This window comes from Enhydra lutris, unplaced genomic scaffold (assembly GCF_002288905.1).
Source record: "Enhydra lutris kenyoni isolate GAN:26980312 unplaced genomic scaffold, ASM228890v2 scaffoldscaffold1, whole genome shotgun sequence".
NCBI lineage: Eukaryota > Metazoa > Chordata > Mammalia > Carnivora > Mustelidae > Enhydra > Enhydra lutris.
This window is the reverse complement of record NW_019154085.1, coordinates 47,398,690-47,419,496: the sequence shown is the minus strand read 5'-3', so window position 1 is coordinate 47,419,496 and position 20,807 is coordinate 47,398,690. Positions and strand designations below refer to the sequence as shown.

The 20,807-nt window shown below is 50.5% G+C and overlaps 1 protein-coding gene across 2 annotated transcripts in view; it reads right to left on the bottom strand.

The window, feature by feature from the left end:
* The window catches only part of LOC111160917 (FERM, ARH/RhoGEF and pleckstrin domain protein 2), a 97,033-nt gene that overhangs the window by 19,777 nt on the left and 56,449 nt on the right, over nt 1–20,807 (bottom strand). For both annotated transcript variants that reach the window (XM_022524702.1, XM_022525490.1), the window contains exons 9-13: nt 19,378–19,541; nt 19,007–19,075; nt 18,206–18,263; nt 15,655–15,907; nt 4,488–4,666 (exon numbers count right to left, since the gene is read on the bottom strand). In XM_022524702.1, the coding sequence (XP_022380410.1) occupies nt 4,488–4,666; nt 15,655–15,907; nt 18,206–18,263; nt 19,007–19,075; nt 19,378–19,541 (723 nt within the window). The remainder of the gene's footprint in view (nt 1–4,487; nt 4,667–15,654; nt 15,908–18,205; nt 18,264–19,006; nt 19,076–19,377; nt 19,542–20,807) is intronic.

The following is a 20,807-nucleotide window of genomic DNA, read 5'->3' as shown; positions in this document are numbered from 1 at the left end:
CAGAGCGCGTGAGCACGTGTCTGTCAGCCACGTCACTGAGGTTCACGGCTCACGCTTCCTTCTGCTCCAGTTCACACTATCACGCGCTTTTCATCTATAAGTCTTGACCGGATTTCCTTCTGAGTAAAAATATAAACACAGTTGGATCTCCCTCACATGTTTTTCTCATTTTATGTTATTCCCTTTTTTAAAAAAAAGATTTTATTTATTCATTCTGAGAGAGAGGCTGTGCACACACAAGGGGTGGGGCCGGGGTGGTGGGGGGGAAGCAGAGGGAGGAGACTCCCCGCTGAGCAGGGAGCCGGACACGGGGCTTGATTCCAGGACTCCGAGATTTCGACCTAAGCTGAAGGCAGACACTTAACCATGTGAGCTGCCCATGCACCCCTATGGTGATCTTTCTGAGGAAAAAAAAAATCACTGTTCAAATATCAACATCTATTATTGAAGCTTATTACTGGTTTTGTGATCAAATTATTGATCTGGTATCACTACCAGGGGTGTAGCTGGTGTAGACACATGCATGTGTATACATGCATATATGTGACTCTAAAAGATTAAGTCTAACTTCCAAATGTCATTAAAACTGCACACACAGTGCTAACTGTGCCCTACGTTAGAGCACTGGGCCAGCTAGCACACTTGGATGGTGGGGCCAGAGACGGGCCAGCCCTAGGAATTCTCAGCTCTCCATCAGGGCCTCTGCCTGACGTTCAGATGCTGGCAGCCAAGTCAGGAGCGGGAACCTGGGCCCTACCAGCCCCAGCTCTTGGCATGCCAGCAGTGGACAGGCATCATGCTGCACCTGGGAAGGCCTGTGTCTTGGCCCCACAGGGCCCCTCCACAACCTGAACACCTCAGGGAGCTGCCTCTGTCAAAGTCCAGCTCAAAGGCCCCTCCTCTGTCCTTTCCCACCTGGTGGAGCGGTGGTTCTGTTCCATTCCTAGCATGCTCCCCTGTAGCTCCTCTGCCAGGCAGAGGACCTTAGGGTTGACTGTCCCTGAGGCCACCATGCACACATCCACAGAGCACAGGCCAGTCCCAAATAGGCTCCCAAGACGTACCCAGGAAGAGAGGTCCCAGGAAGAGAGGTCCCTGCCCTGGAGCTGACAGTTACGGAAGTAAAAGCAGAAGGGGTTGGCTGGAGGCCCAGCGGTGCAGGGTAGCCACAGCCCCTAGCAGAGGAGACGGGGCAGCCTGATAGTGGGAAACAGGCTGGAGGTCAAGGATGAGGGCAGGCACAAGAGGTAAGCGAGCTGGTTACTGGTGGAGAAGGTAGGGGGGTCCTCCAGGGTCTCTCAGAGCACAGTGGGTGCGCTGGGTCCCCAGGACAAGGCTGGCTGCCACACTGAGAGCAGCAGGGGAGGCTGGGGTTCAGCAGAAGGCCTCTGCACCATCTGGGCTCCACAGCCAGGCGGGACCCCAGACACAATCTCAAGGTCAATTCTGGTGTGGGTAGAGGTCCGAGGGACAGAGAAGGCAAGGGTGGACTGTTTTTAGGCCCAAACCAAAGGAAAAAGCTGCTATCCCTAAGGTAGCAAGCACGTTTGGGGAGGAAGGTCAAGGGGTCAGATTTGCGTGAGTCTGGGATGGACTTCAGATGTCAGCTGGAAGTTGACAGGGGAGGCTGGGCTGGAGGCTGATATTTGGGGGCCCACATCTTCCTTGTGCCCCCAGCCCCCAGGTGAAGTTTACCAGAGGCTGCAGTGTTCTTGCAGTGGTGACACAGGCACATTCCTCCTGTGTGCCCTGGAGACCACAGCTATGGCTGTGTCCCCTCCCCCATACCAGGAATATTCCACGTGACCCACTCTTCCCATAGAATCAACAGCCACTCTATCCTAGTGGCCAGGTGAGCCTACTCTGTGTTCTCATGATGCTGGGGTCCTTCTAGCATCTTGGAGCACCCACCCCTGGTCCCTGGAGCTCTGTCCCTCTCCCCACAGAGTGACAATCCTCAAGCTCTCCAGTTCTTTCTTTTTAGGCTTTGTGCTATTAAAACACGACTTTTTCAAATCCCAATTCACTTTACAAAAGTTACATCTCCTCTGGAGTTTGGTTTTCCCAGCAAGCTCTCTGGGGTCAGAGCCAGCCCCAAGAGGCCCACGTTCATGGTCAGGAGGCTCGAGGTCCCCATGACACTGCATGTCCACGTGTGCGCATGCATGGTCGGCAAGCCAGCTTCCTAATTGCAGTCCCCTCTACATGAGGTCCCCAGTGGCACCTAAGCCCTGAGTGTATCCTGCAGAAACAGGGTCACCCTGAGGTTCTAGACCCACTCGTCTCCTGTGGGGGGTGAGGTGCCCCGAGAGAAATGCTCAGAAACACAGCCACGGTAGTGTCACTGAGGAGCTCACAACCATGTCCCAGAGGCTCTCAGTTAGTGACAGGGGACACCAGGAGTGTAGTGGTCAGGGGTGCTCACGGATGGCCTATGTATCCAGGGCAAAGACAACCTCTTAGGGCACCTCTCAGGGGAGCTCCTCCCTGGGAGCCACCCAGCCGGCCGGCCAGGGAGTGAAGCGAGTTCCCTTGAGCTGGCGGCACCGTGGCCAGCAGCTGAGACCCATGCAGCACCTCAGCCTCCATACCTGCCGGCCATGGTTGGTCTTCACGGAGTCCTAGCAGAAAGAGGGGGACGTGGGACACACTGGTGCAGAGGATGCCAGGAGACCAATGGGCATAGGCACTCCTGCCCAGGGGTCGGCACAAAGACGAGCAGTAGATGTGCAAGGAAGGCCCACGGCACCAAGTTCCCCAAGCGGCCTGGCTTACAGCAGGAACATGAAGCCTGCAGCTCTCAGCACTTGCTTGGGGGGCTGCCCCGGCCATCATCTGGGAGTCCACTGGCACCCACTGCCCCTTGGCTGCGCAGCCCCCAGCAGGTGGGTGGCATGCGGGGCTGGCAACCATGAGGCAGCACTGTTGGCAAGGAGAGAAGGCAGGGGCAGCTCTGGGTTGGGGGGTAGATCCTGGGGTCCCGGTGTGCAGGTGCAGCCCCCCAGCCTCCTGCTCCAAGGCCTGGTCTGGATGTGAATGCCATGGTCACCTACCATGACCCAGGTGATGACTCTCTGGTGTTACAGTCATTGCCCTACAGAACCATCTAAAGGACTATTTTTTGTAGTACAGAAAGGTATAAGTTAACATTTCATTTTTTTACACAGCTTTCTAGCCATTCTGTTTCTGCACTAAAGCAACAGTGAGCTAAACGGATGGACATTAGGTTTCAAAGTAAATAAAAACATCCTCAACCCAATCATCTTGCCACCAAAGAGAGTGTCCGAGGGACCATGTCTGCCCATCAGCTGGGGGAGGATGGAGGCCTGAGGGGAGGGCCTGCAGGCCCTGCACATGGAGCTGGGGTTCTGGGACCCCCACTCTCGCTGGGCCACCTCACATGCCAGCATGCCTTCTGACTCAGGGTCTGCTCTCTTGGAAGTGGGGCCCAGGGAGGAGTGTGTGCTCAGAGGGCTCACCAGTCCTCTCACTGGTCTACCCCACCACTTGGAAGCTCATGTGTCCCACACACAGTGGCCCATGGCTCGACTCGCTCTCTGGGCACTTCAGGATGGAACCCAAGGCATGACAAGGCATTCTTAGATGTCAGCTCTCCCACATGACAGGCGCTGTGAGGCAGGGTCCAACCCACTTATGGCCATCTTGCTCCTCAGGGATCACTCCCCACATTCAGGGGGACAGATATCCCCTGGGTTGCCACAGTCCATAGTCCATTATTTTAAGCATTCTCTTTCCCAAGCCTCCAAATGCCCAGCCTTTTTGTCCTTTCTTGTCCCTCCCACAGAGCTGCGTGCCCAGGCTGCCTTGTCTGTGTCGTCACCACTCAGGTGTGGGGCACAGGCCAGGAGAGTGGGAATGGCCACACGATGGGTGCCACTGTCTCTGGACATCACCTCGTCTTCAAGCTCGGGTGCTCCCACCTGCCGGCCTCTCAGCGTGTGCCCTCACTCCTATCCCCGACAATAGAGAGAAACCTGTGGGCACCGCCTCAACTTCCTACTATAAACACACACCTCACACATCCCTCCTCCCCAGCTACAACACTCCCCAGTGCGGACCCCACCCCCAACCCAAACCCTCTTTCAGAACCCACTCACCCATGAGCCCAACAAGATGGGGTCCCTGGTCACCCTCCCTTAGTACCCAAGCCTTCTCCTCCCAAATATACAATTATTCAAGAGAGTGCTTAACAAGGGAGGGAGGGCAGGAGGCTGAGGGCTCCCCAAAGCCTAGCCATTCCCTTACACCCCCACCCGAAACCCACAGGTGCCAGGAAGTGCTGTTAAATGAATAAGGGAGCCTGCTTTTGTGCAAAGATAGCTGAGATGTCCCAGGTGACATGTGGCTTTCAGGACAGATTTCACTGGGAGAGCCAGCACCCCCCACGCAGAGCCTGCCCTGCCCGCTCCAGCTTCCCTGCAAACCAGGCCCACCAGCAGCAAGTTGTCTGCTGGGGCAGTGCCCACCTTGTGTTTCGGCTGCTCCTCGCTGTCCGTCCTGGCTCCGCCAGCGTGGCTAAGGACAGGGCTCAGGAGAGGGGACAAGCCCTGCCCAGCTGGGCCCAGGGTCACCTGAGATGCAGGGCTCAGGCTCAGTGGGCTCTTCCGAGTGGTGGGAGAAGGCTGAGGACTCTCCATGGAAAGGCCTGGAATTGAATGGGGCAGGGGATGGAGCAAGAAATGAGAAAGGGCTGCCACGCTGGCCAGACAGCAGTTGCCAGCAAGCTTTAGCTCACATTAGCTTAATGCTACCACCAGGCACCTTCTGGGAGGTGTGTAAACAAAGCCTCGGTCACATGCAGTTGTCGCTGTGACACAGTGAGATGCAAGTAGGTTGGCGGCTGGCCAATCCAGTTCCAGAGACCAACCGCCGGCGGTTCGGACACCCAGGGCTCAGCATGTCTAGGGGAGAATCTCCTCTGCTCCACACGAGATGGAACTGTGATAAAAATAAGCGCACAAAGAGTTCTGAGCAGAAGGCGCCATCCGAGAGGGGCACCTTTCATGCATGCTCAACGAAAGGCAGACTGCGGAGGCTGCACACGAGGGCTGGGTGACAGCTGGGTGAACACATCTGTGCTCGAAGGACACACTTGTTACTCACGAAAAAACTGCATCAATGGAAACTTCCCATACTGTTTTCTACTTTGGATTTTTCACAAACAAGGATGTCGTATTGGTTTTCTTGAATCATACCACAAAACCAGTACTTTCTTCTTAAAACAAAGTTTGCTTTTGACTAAGCAGAAGCCAAAATTCTGGCCTAGTTCTAAGGCGGCTGCTGATGAGGCAGACTCTGCCACACATTTTGTACTAAAGGGAGTCTCGTATCAAGAATTACGTCTCAAAAGGTTATGTCTAATGTTTTCTACGGGACATCAGTAACTGTTCAATGCCAAGTCTTAAATATATCTTTATAGCAGAGTTTTATATACGAAATTAACCAACTTAGAAGCTATTTGTAACAGAAATTGACCTTAGGCTTATAATTGTACAGCCATTCCAACATCGCAGCTCCTGAGATTTCTGCCTGCCACTGAGTGCGCGAACACAGTAGTAACTGGCCCAGGACTCCCGGAGCCTCCCCTCCCACACACCGCTGGCTTCAGAGCACGATACTCTTATACCCTAGTCACACTTCAAACTCAAGTCACCTACAGAGACAGTTTATAAAACCCAAACTTGGCTTCTTTGGCCTAAAACCTGTACATGGGCAGGCAGGCAGGTTAGCGCATAGGGGCTCCTTGGAGGACACCGCTGGGCCGAGCACCAGCTCCCTGGGCGGGCACGGGCCCACATGCCAGCCACCCCGCAGCCTGGCCAGCGGGCTGCAGGGAGGGTCCTTGTTTTCACATTGACAAATATGGAGCTCTGGAGGCTGCAGTGAGCTGTCAGGGGTCCTGCCCAGAGGCTTCTGGGAGTGAGCTAGCAATGCGATGATGACAGAATTTTCCTGTGGGATTTCTCACCACTACACACTCACTGATAGTGCAAACCTGGACAATGTTGAGTATGAAATTATTAACAACCAGCTTATTAGAAGTTGCTTTTATTACACAGGTTAAGATATGCTAAGCAACCTAAAATCACATGGAATTCCTTTGTTTCTCCAGACCACACGGAGTGCGGAAGCCAAGGGCTCTGCTGGTCCCTGCAGTGTGGAGGACCCCCTGTGTGGGGAAGGGGCGGATTTCCAAAGACGAGCTACTTATGATTCATACTCCAAAACCCTTTTGGTCCCGAATAGGCCCAGAATTGTGTAATGAGATACTTTTACACACGGAGAATTCAGAAAAAAGTTCAGAAGCTACTACCAACAGATCTTATTTTTCAATTGTACCAAAGTGTGAGAGCCCGTGTCTCACACTTACTGGTTACGAAAATAGGCTAAGCTCAGTGCTCCACTCTGTCCCCCAGTGCCTCGCATAGCATCTCCCTTGAAGATGGGCAGTCCTACTGCAAGTTAATAGCGGACAGTTCCCTAAAAAGTGGCTACAGACTTGACTTCATATTTAAAGAATAGAAGGTGGAGCTCGAGGAGGTGGTCCCCACGGAAGTGTCGGGAATGGGCTCTGGGGGCTGTGGGGCCCGGCAAACAGGGCAGGGTCAGGATACGCTCATTGGGCCATTGAATTAAGAGAATGCAACTTCCGATAAATGGCCCCTTGGTGACGAACTTGTGAAAGGAGCTGCCCCTGCAAGAGAGACTGCTCATTTGGAAAAAAATATTGTGCTTCTAGGGAGGTTCAAAGTTGTCTTTGATAGGATCACTGCAGACATCGACTCATAATTTAGTGAACAGATTAAAAAGTACCACAAACTGCCATTAAACATTTGTTTTTATTAAATCTGTCAGCTACAGCAAAACATTATAAATCACGTCTACTTCACATTACGTCAACCCAGATCCTACCAGACAAAGTAAAAGTGTGGGGAGATGAGCTTTCAAGCCAGCGGCACAGGCACACAGCCCATCTGCACTCGAGGCTGTTTGGAGGGTGCACCCATGGCTCCAGGCCCGATCCTGTGTGGGTCAGCCTTAACACCACGTGTGTGAAGTTCCCTATGCACACGCTCCACCTGGAGAACACAGGCACGGGGCATGGCTCTGCAGGGTGCATGCCAGGAGAGGCAGAAGCCAAGGTGCTTGAGGCCGGCGGCTCTGCTCCATGTGCCGGTGGGTGTGCAAAGGCACTACCGTTAGAAACTCCCTGCCACAGGGAACCTCATCAACACTGACAGTGCACACCAGAATGCGGGTCTTAGGGTTTTTTTAAAAATGCTGAATGTCGTTTTAGATACCACAGAGTACATTTAGCCTTAACTGCCATGGAAAGAATCTTAAACATTTGTAAAAACAGACTCCTGTGTCCAAGGTCCTCCACCAAAAAATTGCAAGAATATTTTTCTGAATTACTAGAGTCCCTCCCATCGAATCCACTTAGACACGAGGGGGTGCTCTGCCGTTCCACTGCAGCATCAAGAATGACTGATTCCTTTACTTGTGCTCCAGGGACTTTTGGAAATTCTTCAATTTCCAGCATCAAATTATTTGAAACTGATAGATACAGACAGTAGTTACATTCTACTGAACTCCACATTCCTGCTGGAGGGGGACCACGCCATCCAACCTGTGGTTCAAGACAGGTCCTGTACTCAAAGGGGCAAGTTAGAAGGTTTGATCATCTTCAAGGACATACATTTAAAACTGTCAACAGTAAGTAACTCTGACAGGTGATTTTATTTTCAAAAATTTCTAAGTATTTGTTTTATAATTTTTGAAACATCATTTTAAAAAGCACAGTATTATCCTTCTATGTTCCTCTTCACTTTATTCACCTATGTGGTGAAAGATCAATATCAGAATTAGAGCAAAACTTAAGCTTATTTTCATTTCATACCATTAAATTCTTTTTCAGAACTCTGTAATAAACAATCTTGAAAATTTTGCCTGAGGTGGAAGGAGAATTGGCTTTGGTTTGGAAAATTCAGGCTCAAGTATGAAGGTTAACATGACAGTAGGAGTAAGATCCAGAAACTCCCTCTTTGGCTTGAACGATGGGTCGTTAATTTTGTAAGATGAAAAAACTAAACTGTACCAAGAACCCAAGTAAATGTGAGCTTAACAAGTTAGCAGAAAGTGAATTCTGGTTCCACTTTTGGACTAGGATGTTGCAAGTCCCTTTTACCCAAAATCTGGCTCAAAAATAAAAGCGGGAGGAAGAAAAATGGCTGATATGCAGGAGTACAAACATCAGTTCCTCTCACTGTCATTGCAGGCCTCCTCTGCCTCATCTCTGCCACTTGACAAATGGCAGAGCAGGGTCTGACCTGTGCTGTACCCTTTCCATGGCGCTGGGGGGCTCACCCATGGCCACATCCACAAGGCTGTGAGCAGGTGCCTGGCACACAGAGGTCTTGGGGTTTGAGTATGGCTGGGGTGACCCTAAGTTCAGAGGGTGATGTCAATACACATAGTGCCCCCAAGAAGCACTTTCAGTCTTTCCTTGTTAAGGAATAAACAAGACTCCCTGTTAAGGAAAATATGTGTTCTAGCCTACAACACAGTCACACTTTGGGGCATCTGTCCAGATCAGCACCTGCAGGTGTGGAGTCCCCTGCGTGTGGGCTCTATCAGAGGACACAGCTTGTCTACAGGTCTCTGACTGCCAGTGCAACAAGAGCAAGGTACCCCACACGAACTATCCTGAGAAACCAAAGAGCCTGCAGGTGATGCTTGTCAGGAAAGAAACGTAACCTGGGTTAACGTAATTAAAAAATAAGAGCCATACAGTTTTTACCCTCGTAACCAGTCAACCCAGAGAAGGGATGGAAAAAAGAAATGCTTTTGAGCAGTTTCTCGAAATCTGGTTTTGGGAATAAAATACCTCCTTGGGGAACCATTCATGTCACCAGTTCACCCCGAGTGGGGCCACCAGGCAGGGAGCAGGGCCCGTGTTGTCGTGGGAGGGAATGGGCATGCCCGTGATGCACTATATCCCCCAAGTGGGGAAGTGACCACCTGTGAAGGGTTCTGGGGAGTCTGTGCTGACAGCGCCCTGCTCTGGAGTGCGGCAGGGCAAAGACACCAAGCTCCAGGAGGAACACACTGCCAGCTGTGTCCTGCCCTGGGTGCTGGGCACCGTGAGCCCCCAGAGGAGACCAGCACCTGCTGCCAGGAGCGCCCAGAGAGGCCATGAGCCCTCCCCCACAAGGCTGGCTACAGCCACTGACCAGAAAGCGGGGCATATCCACCATGCTCCAAGGCCTGAGTGGGGCTGGGCAAGTGTGGAGGCAGCAAAAGCTTGCATTGCCCAAGCGGGAAACTCGAGTTCAGAACTGGGGTGAAGACCTGGTCAGAATGTGAGCAGCTGCTATGCTTTGGGTCAGAGATTTTGTAGGGCAGACTCTAGCTGATGGGGTGGGCGGGAGGAGAAGGGGAACAGTGTTCTCACCTTCAGAATTAAGAAGCCAACAGCAAGTGTTCTGTGCGCCCTATGAGCTTAAGGACCCCGTGTTTGTCCCCAACACCGCAAACAGCGCCGTCACGGGCTACCACCTCAAGGGCATGGTGTTGGGCCAGAGGAACAGAACACGGCACCCGAGTCTGCATCTGCACGCTGGCCATGCCTGTCGGGCCCGAGGGGACAGCGCCGAGAGTGCGCAAACACTGTGAGAACGCATGGCGCCTTCCCCCGGTTGGCCTTCCACAGGGATGTCAGCATCCCTACCTGAAGTAAGACTGTCTGTGGAGCGTCATGGTGCCTACGTGTTGCTCAGAAGCCTATGAAAGTGAAAGCGGCGTCAGCAAAGAGGTTGTGAAAACAATATGTGGCGGTTTCAGGGATTCATTTAATATGTGAGACAACCTTTAATATACGCAAATCAAAACTAAAAACAAGAAGAGGGAAAGGAAGCTAAAAGGTCCATATAAAAGTTCATAGTAAATCTTTCCTTATTTTATTGAATAAACAATTAAATTCTAAATTAGTACATGTCTGCAAATTTATATGGCAATTTCAGTGGAAAACGAATCTTATAAGTACCACAGACCAGGGAACATCACTGTTTTCTGTAGAGAATGAGTACGTCAAGTGCATAAGGAAGTCCTAGTTCCTTTGCTCCACAGCTCCTGAGGGAGGGCAGATGCTTTCAGGTAAAAGAGAGTGCCCCAGGTACCTCAGGCACCTGCACTCCTGCTGTAACTTCAGGACAAGGGCCAAAGCAGAACCCTGGCAGTGACCCCACGGCCCTGAACACACACACTACCAAACCCAATTGTAAGCACCGGAAAGAATGTTCACATTTCGTCTGTGACGTAATTGTTCTAGAAATGGGCGTCTTTGTTGATGTTCCACGAACCAGGAGGGAGTAAGCGTACCTTCGACCGTGACATAAACACATGGCACACAGGGATATGACCCACGTGCTCAGAGCCATCATGTGAGGGCTGCTCACGGCGACTCTTGCAGGGCTGACCAGGGTGGGGGAGTTTGTCCTGAAAACCAAAGGACGACTACTTGGCGTGATTCAAAGCAGACTTTGTGAACAAGAAAGGGGAATGACTTAGCCAACAGATTTAGAGGTTTCCCCCTCAACTGCTCAATGTCTTGTTTTTATTGTCCATCCATCTACTATTAGCACTATTTCAGAAATGTGTGTTAATTGTCACAGGGATGAAAGGGGCAGCATGGGGATACAGTCACTGGGATTGTGAGGAGGTTGTGTGGGGACAGATGGCAGCCACACTCATGGGGAGCTGAGCTCACGACCAGCCTTATGCAGTTGCTGTTGTACCCACAACACCAACGTACTATTGTGTGTTGATCACATGACGACACTGTGCTAACCGGAGTTCTAACCTCATACTAGAGAATTCCTCTGGAACACAGAAGAGGCACGTGTCTATACCTGTGATTTAAGAAGCGATGCAGTACCCGCCATTACCTATTTGAGTGCAGTCACTCTTACTAAGCTGAAACTTTACTGTTACTAGACATTAGATACTCATATATTGGCTTACATAAAATACTTTAACTTTGGAAACTTAAGTACAAAAATAGACTTGATAACTAATAAAAAATAACTGGTCTGCCCAGAGCAAGCGTACTCTGCAAGGCAGACCCACCAGGGACAGTCGGCACTGTCTATGGTCCCGAGGCTCCTGGCTGCGATGGGGCTGGCAGGCAGCCCTCTTGTCAGAGGCGAGAAGTGCATCTGGCCAAGGAGAGCAGCACATTCAAGGAAAAAATTGTCAGCACTCTGCAGGCACTTTTCAACTATACACTCTCAGCAAACTGGCTCCTGCTGTAAGCCCGCCAGCCCCCACCATGCAAACCTCACTCAGCCATCCCTCCTCGAGCCCAGCCCTATGGACCACGCTCCCAAGACCACAGCACTGCACAACACAAGGCTTCCGAGGAGAAGGCAACTGCGATCAACAGCTGTAAGCAAATGAAAGAAAGACCCAGTGCTGCTCTAGGAAGGGCTGACCCTCAATCTGAACTCTTTTGGATATTTTAGTATTTATAGTAAACCGTCTCTTACTAAGATATGACAGAATGTCGCTGCCTCCGCTGCCTGCTATTTACGGAAGGAAGTGTCCTTCAGGCTCACTTTCCCTGGGTCTCTAAAGAATTTCCTTTGGGTGGGGGGTTACAATCCACCCAGACGCAAAAGTGGAGGGAGGTGAGCTCTGCAGGCGCCTCCCAGGAGAGCCACGCCTGGTTTCCAATTAGCCGGCTTCCTGAGAAAGGGAAACCTGAAAACTTAAACATACTAAGAACACTCTGGAAAAGAAGAGCTTTGTACAAATGTCTCCTGATAAAAGTGAACCTAGCACTTGACCTGGTAGTGCCTACGGAGTGTCTGGGGCACTGGGCTCGTGTCAGCTGACCAGTGTGGAGGCCCGGCCATGCAGGGGCTGTGGGGCGATGGCGGGTGTGGGGGTGGGTGTGTAGTCCCTGGTCGGCGCAGCTCTGGGTCCCACCTCCAGGGAAACGGGCGGGGCAGAGAGGTGGCGGCAAAGGCAGGGACACAAGCCAGGACCAGAGGCCTGGCTTCTCCCACAAGTCACTGGCATGAAGTGGGGGTCTTCTCAACAAGATGAGAGGAGAAGAGCAGTCATGGCCATGTGCAGTGAGCAGATTGTGTTTGGAGCCCAGTTTGAACAAACCGGGTATTAACAGGCACTTTAGGCAAGGGGGCAAATTCAAGTATGTCCCTGGTATTGGAGGACAGCAAGGGCTCACTGATCCTGTGACTGTGTGCCATGCAAGGAGGTGTCCTCTGCTCCAGAGGTGCACGCAGTTTTGAGGGCAGCTGTCACATGTCAGGACCCACATGGAAGTCCTATAGCACCAAACGCAGAGAAAAAGGAAAAGGACAGAGGCCATGTGCAAGGTCCAACTTTGGGAAAACTGAATGGAGGAATGGCTGGGGTGTGTTTACTCCCTGTTCTGCTTTTGGTATTTTGCAAACTTTCTAAATAAAGAGCTAAAAAAATCAACTCCAGAAAATGAAGTTTCACTGAGGAAACAACATCCCTTTAGAGGAAGGCCTGGCAGAAGCTGTCGGGAGTGTCGGAGAGCAGCACTGACTGCGGATCTCCAGGACTAGAGCGTGACGAGGCGCCTGCTGCCGTCTGCAGCCCTGGCTGTGCTGGGGAGCAGGGCTAGACAGACCCATCCCAGGGAGGCCTGCTGCCCAGACACTTAAAACAGGACAATGTAGGTTGGCTGAAGGCAATACTGGGCACATTCATTAGAAGAGAGAGTCTAGGAAAAGCATTTTCCATAGTAACTCTTCCCCACACAGATCCAAGGTTAGCTTTCTAAGTGACAACCAGGGGGAAACAAAGTGTCTAGAATGTGCTATTCCACCTCCTGGTTCCTAACCGGCCCACCTCCTGCCCTTCCACCCAAGTCGCGGCATCTCCTCACAGACACTTTTGAGCCAACACAACACCTCCATGCTGCACAGAGGGCAGGCCTCAGGGGCAGGTGCAAGGGACACTCACTGAGCGCGAGTCCCGCAGACCACAGTAAGGAGACTGCGGCATAGGTTTAAGGCAGCTACAAACATGGAAAATCTATACACTTAGCAAAAGGCCTCTGCTGGTGTTCAATCAACACAGATGACAAAAGAAAGACTGTGACCGGAAATAGAGAGCAGGCTACTTGGTGTGCACTCACATGCCCCCAAGGCAGAGAATTTCAAGTCCTGCACACAGGCACAGAGGGGAGGCCTGCGGTCACCAAGGGAAGTGGAAGAAACGGAGCCTTTAACATGGCATTGCTCTACTAGTGGAGACCAGAAGGAATAAGCTACAGAAATAAAAAAAAAAAAAAAAACAAAAACCCAATCTCCGGACTTATTTGACAAAGTCAACGGTGTCCATCCAGGTTTCTCCTCTGATGTCCATAGACGAACACAGTCTGTGCCGTGGGCAGCAGCCCTGACTTTTGGATATTTTAGTATTTATGGTAAACCGTCTCTTACTAAGATACGACAGAATGTCGCTGCCTCCACTGCCTGCTATTTGCGGAAGGAAGTGTCCTTCAGGCTCACTTTCCCTGGGTCTCTAAAGAATTTCCTTTGGGTGGGGGGTTACAATCCACCCAGATGCAAAAGGGGAGGGAAGTGGCACAGGTCCCGGCCTTGGCAGGTGTGCCTGCCTGGTGGGCACGGCCACCTCAGCCTGTCTGCTCCTATGACCTTTCCCACGGCCTTGGAAACAGACTCCATCCATGACAGGCCTGTTACAAACAGCTGGCAACTGTGTATCATATGCCACCTGACCTGAAGGAAACGATACTCCCACAGGAAGAGTTAACATATAAGCCCTCAACATGTGCAGAGCTTCAGGATGCTGAGTTTTAGTGAACAACCCACTCCCTGGGTCCAAAGGAGACAGCTCTGTCAGGTTCTGCTTTTTCTGCAACCAGATATCTTCTATCCCTACTAAGCTAGATAGAAGAAAACAGTTCAAACTTACATTGCATTTTATGAGACTGACGCGCTACCTACTGCGCTAACGAGGCACCTTTACATTGCATTTTAAATCAAAGTTTCTCCAAGCCCACTACCTAAAGAGAGCGCTACTTCTGGGCCTAAGGTCAGTGGATGAACACTCTGGTGCAAAGCACACCCCGGGCAGGGACAGGGACCTTGCCATGTGCTGCCGGAGAGCCCGGCAGGCAGCAAGCTGTGGTCTCCTCGGCCTCTCCCAGGATCTGGGCTCTGCAGGGCGAACTCGAGACTCCATGCGGTGGCTGGACCAGTCAAACAAAACCCCATCCTAGTCAAGCATGAGCTGGGTGCTTCATCTTAAAAAGCAGCAGTAGGCATAACACACATGTTCCATGAAAGGTCAATGGGAATCAGAACTGTGTAACCCTCGACATGGATAGCACCAGTTTTTAGTTGAACCAAACAAAGCATATGCCAGAAAAACAGAGCTATGAAGACTAACTGATCAGTCCCTAGCCTGAAACAGTTGTCTATCTTAAGCCTTTTAACATCATTCTAAGCCACAGTTTTATCCCTTGACATTCAAAACAGAATAATCAATCAGCGCATTAGGAAAAAGAAGAATTTCTAGCCACGAACACAGAATCCCTTCCTACATCTAAAAGGCAAATATCTGAGCTCTCACTGGGTTATCCTGTAAGGGAGCCCAAGACTGGTCAAGATGGGTTTTTATCTATCCGCTCTCCTGGAGTCAAATTCTTTATGCTCTGCAAATCAAAAATGACTCTCTCTCCACTTGTCTGTGCAAAAGGGTTACTGAAGAAAAGGCTCACATCTAGGGGGGTCCCCGCCTCAGCACCCCAGGAGTCCGTGTCTGTGCTGCTGGAGTCCTCAGCTGTGGTTGGGGGGTAGCTGAGCTGCTCTAACTGGTCGATGAGGTCCGAGAGCTGGAAGGCTGAGCTGGCCTCAGAGCGGACTGAGCAGGCTGGGAAGTTGGCCATGGAGCTGGCCTCGGACTGATTGGCTGAGCTGGGGGTGCAAGCAGACAAGCCGCCGTGAAGCGGCAGGTTGCTGAGGGAGCTGTTCTCGGACTGGTTGTTCCTCAGTGAGCTGGTCTCTGAGGGGCTCAGCAGGCTCTGCATCAGACTGGCTTGTGCCTTTACCTCAAACAGCTCACAGGTGTCTGAGGGGTGCACATCACCGCCAAAGCCACCCTCTCCCTCAAATGCAAAACCATGCTTGAGGCGCCCGCGTGTGGCCTCGGCGGGGTACCGGTCTGGGCTGGATGGGGCGGAGCCTGAGTGAGCGCAGGAAGGGGCCTGCGGGGCTGGTGCACAGTAAGGGAAGGAGAAGGCCTCTGAGCCTCCAGCAAAGAACGAGATGTCTGCCGGGTCATCATCTATGAACTCCTCAGATACCTGCAGCCGGCCGTTTGTCAATGTGAACACAGGCCCCCCTGCACTGCCCTGCTGGCCATGCGGATGCTCCCCCTGAGCGGGGGCGGAGCCCACGATTGAGCCACTGCCACCCCCACCGTCGCTTTTACCAGCAGCTCTGCACTCCCTGCCAGCAACCCCCGCAGCTAAGTCTATGGTGGTGTCATGACTCTGCCCCACGGGAGAGCTGGGGCTGCAACTCCTAACCACTCGACCCAACCCAACACCTTGACAAGGCTGCAGCGCTGGGGGCCCCGGGGACTGGGCCCATCGGGTGTCGCCATCGGCTGCTGCTCCGCTGCTCCTCTCTGCAGCTGGCCTCTTGGCATCAGGAGCCTGGGGCTCTGTGAGGGAGCCGCTGCTGTCTTTGAAATCGGGTGGGCCTCGAGGGGCCAGAGGGGAGGTAGGAACTGAATAGAAGGAGGCATTTGTTGAAGATGGGGACGCAGAAATCCTCACGCCCTCGGTGAATGAGATGCTCTGGAGGTCACAAGTGAAGAAAAAAAAGAGGAACACATAAAATTACACATTACCATTTGAAAGTTGCAGAGCTAGCTGGACCCAAGCTAGTAGGTCCACACTTTTCTACCTCAGCCTCTGCTAAGGCGGCCAACTGACCAGACTTTCCTCATTAGAACTGAAGATTTGTAAACACAGTTTTTCAAAAGGACCCAGAATCATGTTTAAAATCCCTCATAATTTCATTTTTTTCTCTTCTGTCATTAAATGTCTATAGTGAAGAAAATTCCCATCATGAAAACCTAGCCATGTATACCCGTATCTCCGGGGTGTTCTGCATCACTCTGAAGTTGCATGAGCACGTGTTGGGCACTCCTCACTTCCGGGGGCAAACGACAGCTAGAGGCTGTGAGCCATTATCACTCAGCTAACAGGACTCAAAAGCAAAGCACCCACAGGCAACACACACACCCAGATCCGGCCACACTGCTGGCAGCTCCCTGCCAGGGAGCAGAGAAGCACGTTGGTGGGCTCCCATGGGAATGAAGGCTGGTGGCCCAGTGGCCAGAGCTATTCAGGCAGGGCTGGCGCAGCATGAGTGAGAAGAGGCTCACAGGCGGGGGAGAGTCAGCCCTCCCAAGACACTGCCATGCCTCCAGGAAGCTCCAAATGACACGCACACACATGGCATCATCAAGAGGGTGTTTAGATCAAAATCTCACCCCAGAGTCCTGAGTAACTTGTGTGAGAGGAGCAGGGTGTGGCACAAGCGAACGAGGAGGCTGAAGCCGCAGTGGTGACCGACCAGAAATTAAACAGCAGCTCTCAGGCCACAGGTTCCTTGCTCAGACGCCCATCATTCAACCCTATCAACATTCTCTTGTGGTTTTTAAGACAGTATCAGAACTGAAAGTTTAAAAGCAATTTTTCAATATTCATACTATACATTCATACTATTTTATTTTGTAAATAGGCTCCTCGCTCAACGTGGGGCTTGAACTCACAACCCCCAGGTCAAGAGGTGCATGGCTCTCCCGACTCAGTCAGCCAGGTGCCCCCATGCATACTCTTTTAGACTATTCAAAAAGTTGAACTTTGTTGAAAAAACAAAAATAAATTCTTTTAATTTGAATTAAGCAAAAAATTTGTAAATAGGAAATATACCTAGAAGAGCTAAAGAATGTTTTTATTTAAAAGATCCAATGTAAAAAGTTTGGGACACATGAGCTTTGATAGGTAAGGTACAAGTGTAGCTTCTGGAAATACTGTAAGAATATGAATGACCAACTGTCAACAAAAACTAAAACAAAAACGTGTAGAAATAAAAAATCAATATGAAACTATGAAGCCATCTGAGGGGGCAGTAAGTGTATCACACAGTGAGAGATTCTCTGTGAAAGTGTGCTTACGCATGGAAGTGGACATGCAAACCTGAAAACAGGAAGCATCTAGCGGGGGAGGTGAGGAGCACAGGACCACGCATGTCCTGCCATGCCGGCTCTGTCCACTGCTGCCACATTCTGGACAATGGGGCCGAGTGCTCTTCTCTGAATTATTTGCGTGAAACTGTGTATGCGCCCTTGCTTTAAGAGTTGTAATCATGCCAAGCACAGATATAAATTTGTATCCTGCTTTTTACCCTTAACATGTCAGCAAAAAATCTCACTTCATGAATACAGTTTAATTAAGTAAACTAGTTCTGTAAGCTGGCATTTTACATTGTTTCAAACTTTTATAAAGGTAATATTCATTCAGTTGTTTTCCTGAAAACAAAGATCAGTGTTAGCCCACTGCAGAAAACTGAAAGTATGAAGAGAAAATAAAATCACCTAGAGCCCTGTCACTCAGAGAGGACACGTGACCCTGAAGTTGATGGCTCTGGCCTATCTTCTCTGGGCATCTGTCACTTCAGCTCAGAATGAGGACCTTATTACACAGGCTACTTTGTATCTTGCTAGTTTCACTTGCTAACCCATTCTCGTGTGTCCCTAGCACCACACTGTTCTCCTAAAATGAGACCATTAGTGGTTCCAGAGCATTCCTCAGCAAATGGGCACACCCAGGACTCTGCTGGTGAGTTGACCAGCACAGCTGTGAGTGTTCCGGGTTTCTAACGTCACAAAAATCCCCATCATGCACGTCTCAATGCATAAAGTTTTCTCCTTACTTAGGACTGCACCTCTGCCAACAGCCCCAGGATGGGAATCTGCAGTTAAACAGCGGGACTGACTCTGAGACTCCAGTTACAGCACTGCCAGAGGACTCCCCAAAGGTGTGCCGGTGACTAGTGTCACGTGTGCTTCAACCAGGAAGACTAACCTGCCTTGGCAAGTCTGCAGTCAGAGCACGAATAGACATCCGAGTCTTGCTGTGTCTTCTGCAAACAGAGAACAAAGTGTGAGCCACCACGTCAGCCTCTCCTGGGACTGAGGGCAGCCGCACCCTGGGGAAGAAGGGGGCTAAGGCCTGATAACATGCCACAGGCATCTAGTTAGAAATAGGCAGAGGACAGAAAGTAAGAACTCAAATAAAAGACAGGTGTTGCAGAGGAGGTAAAATTATCCCCTACACTGAAGAAAAATTCCACACGCAAAAAAAACAAGATGAATTTTTAGACCCAAAAGTTAACATGCTGCATGAAAACCTTCGATCTGAGCTGAACTATGCAGATTAGAGCCTCAACAGCAGGACCTGAGGCTGCACACACAACAGGTATCAAGGTGTTCACCTGCTATCTTTATCACGCACTCTGCTGAAGCCAGCGCCCACCTGCTATCTTTATAAGATAATTTTTTTTTAAAAGATTTTATTTATTTGACACAGAGAGAGATCACAAGTAGGCAGAGAGGCAGGCAGAGAGAGAGGTGGGGAAGCAGGCTGCTCGTGGAGCAGAGAGCCCGATGTGGGGCTCGATCCCAGGACCCTGGGATCATGACCTGAGCCGAAGGCAGAGGCTTAACCCACTGAGCCACCCAGGCGCCCCTTTATAAGATAATTTGACTCAAGTCTCAAAATACGTGTTTACATATTTAAGAGGACGTCTGTTCAAATAAAGGTTAAATATGTGAAATATTGATTTTAAAAGCACGTACTTCACAGCATAAAGACCATGGTGCTTACCTTTCGTATGGAACTCTCTTCACCCCACTGTCTCTGACATAATCCACCAGCTGTTTCTGTGTTCTTCCACTGTGAACAAAGGGAAAAGAACCAATAGCATTTCACAGCATTAGTCTTCACAGAGGCAAAGGAACGCTTGCCGACCCTCCAAGTTCACATGTACATTTTAAAGCTATGCTTTGCAGGAAGTGTAAGTGATTTTCTAGTTTCTATCGAAGCTATTTTTTCCATTGTTTTACTTGATATGCTTCTGCCGCCGTTACTAGCTGCACGTAATTCTCTGACACACTTCCCAGCCCTTGTTTCTTGACAGTCTCAGTCCTGCACAGCCGCCAGGGCCTCCCGGGGCTGGGTACGTGCTGCTGCCCCACCTGTATCTGAAGGACGAGCCCCGGCTGAAGAAGACGGCTTTAGCTTTGGCCTTAGGTTGATCCAGGAGTCTAAAGAAGGTGTGATACTCCACACAGATCTTCCAGAAATTCTTGCATTCATCTCTACTGCCCAACAAGAACTCCAGCGTGTCCTGGTAAGGTCCCTAGAAACAAAACATGAAGTCTCAAAACTAACTAATTCAAGAACATTTAGGAAGCATTCAGATAACAGGCTATTTATTCCAATGTTAAAAATTAGGAAAACATTGTTTTCTAAAAATTATCTATAAAGACTTCTGGTGCCATTTACATTTAAGAGAAAAAAAGCAGTATTAGCTTGTTCAACTACAGAAGTGTTCAGAACAACACAGTCACCTACAATGACACAACTGCTAACACTTCCACATGCCCCTCATGATGCATCCCCCACAGCAAACCAGGGCACCCCCTCTGTCAGGCAACTATCCGTGGGCCATTGCTCAGTTGCTCTTCCATGTGGCTCCGGGGCATTCCAGGTGTCCAGGACACATGGTTTCAAAGGCTCACACACGTCTTTTTTTTTCTTAAAGATTTTATTTATTTGACAGGGAGAGAGAGAGAGAGAGAGAGAGAGAGAGAGAGAGAGAGAGAGACAGTGAGAGAAGGAACACAAGCAGGGGGAGCCAGAGAGGGAGAAGAAGGCTTCCCACGGAGCAAAGAGCCTGATGCGGCACTCAATCCCAGAACCCTGGGATCGTGACCGGAGCTAAAGGCAGACGTTTAACAGCTGAGCCACCCAGGCACCACACACATCATCTTGAAGTAACTACTGTGTTATCTCTCATAGTTATTTCTTAGGATAAATTCTTAGAAACGTTATACTGAGCTTAAAATAATGCACATTTAAAAAATATATTTATTTTAAGTAATCTCTACACCCAACATGGGGCTGGAACTCATGACCTTAGGATCAAGAGTTGCATGCCCCAACAGAGCCAGCCAGGTACCCCAACAATGCCATTTTTGAGCCTTGAGGCATATTACCGAATAACCTTCCAGAAGGACCATCCTACCTGGACTCCTAGATTCAGTCTTTGAAACCTAAGTGCTGGGGGATCCAAGCTGCCACTCTGCCCAGGGTAGGTGTCGTCCTGGCTCTGAGCCTCAGTGAGTGGTAGCAGCGACCCCCCTTGTTCCCTGGAGGGGGGCCTGGGTGGCACCCAGTGGGTTAAAGCCCCTGCCTTCAGCCCAGGTCACGATCTCAGGGTCCTGGGATCGAGCCCTGCATTGTGCTCTCTGCTCAGCCGGGAGCCTGCTTCCCCACCCACCCCTCTGCCTGCCTGCCTCTCTGCCTACTTATGATCTCTGTCAAATAAATAAATAAAATCTTAAAAAAAAAAAAAAAAAAAAAAGAATGGCCCTGGAAGTTCTTGCACTTACAGAAAAAAGCA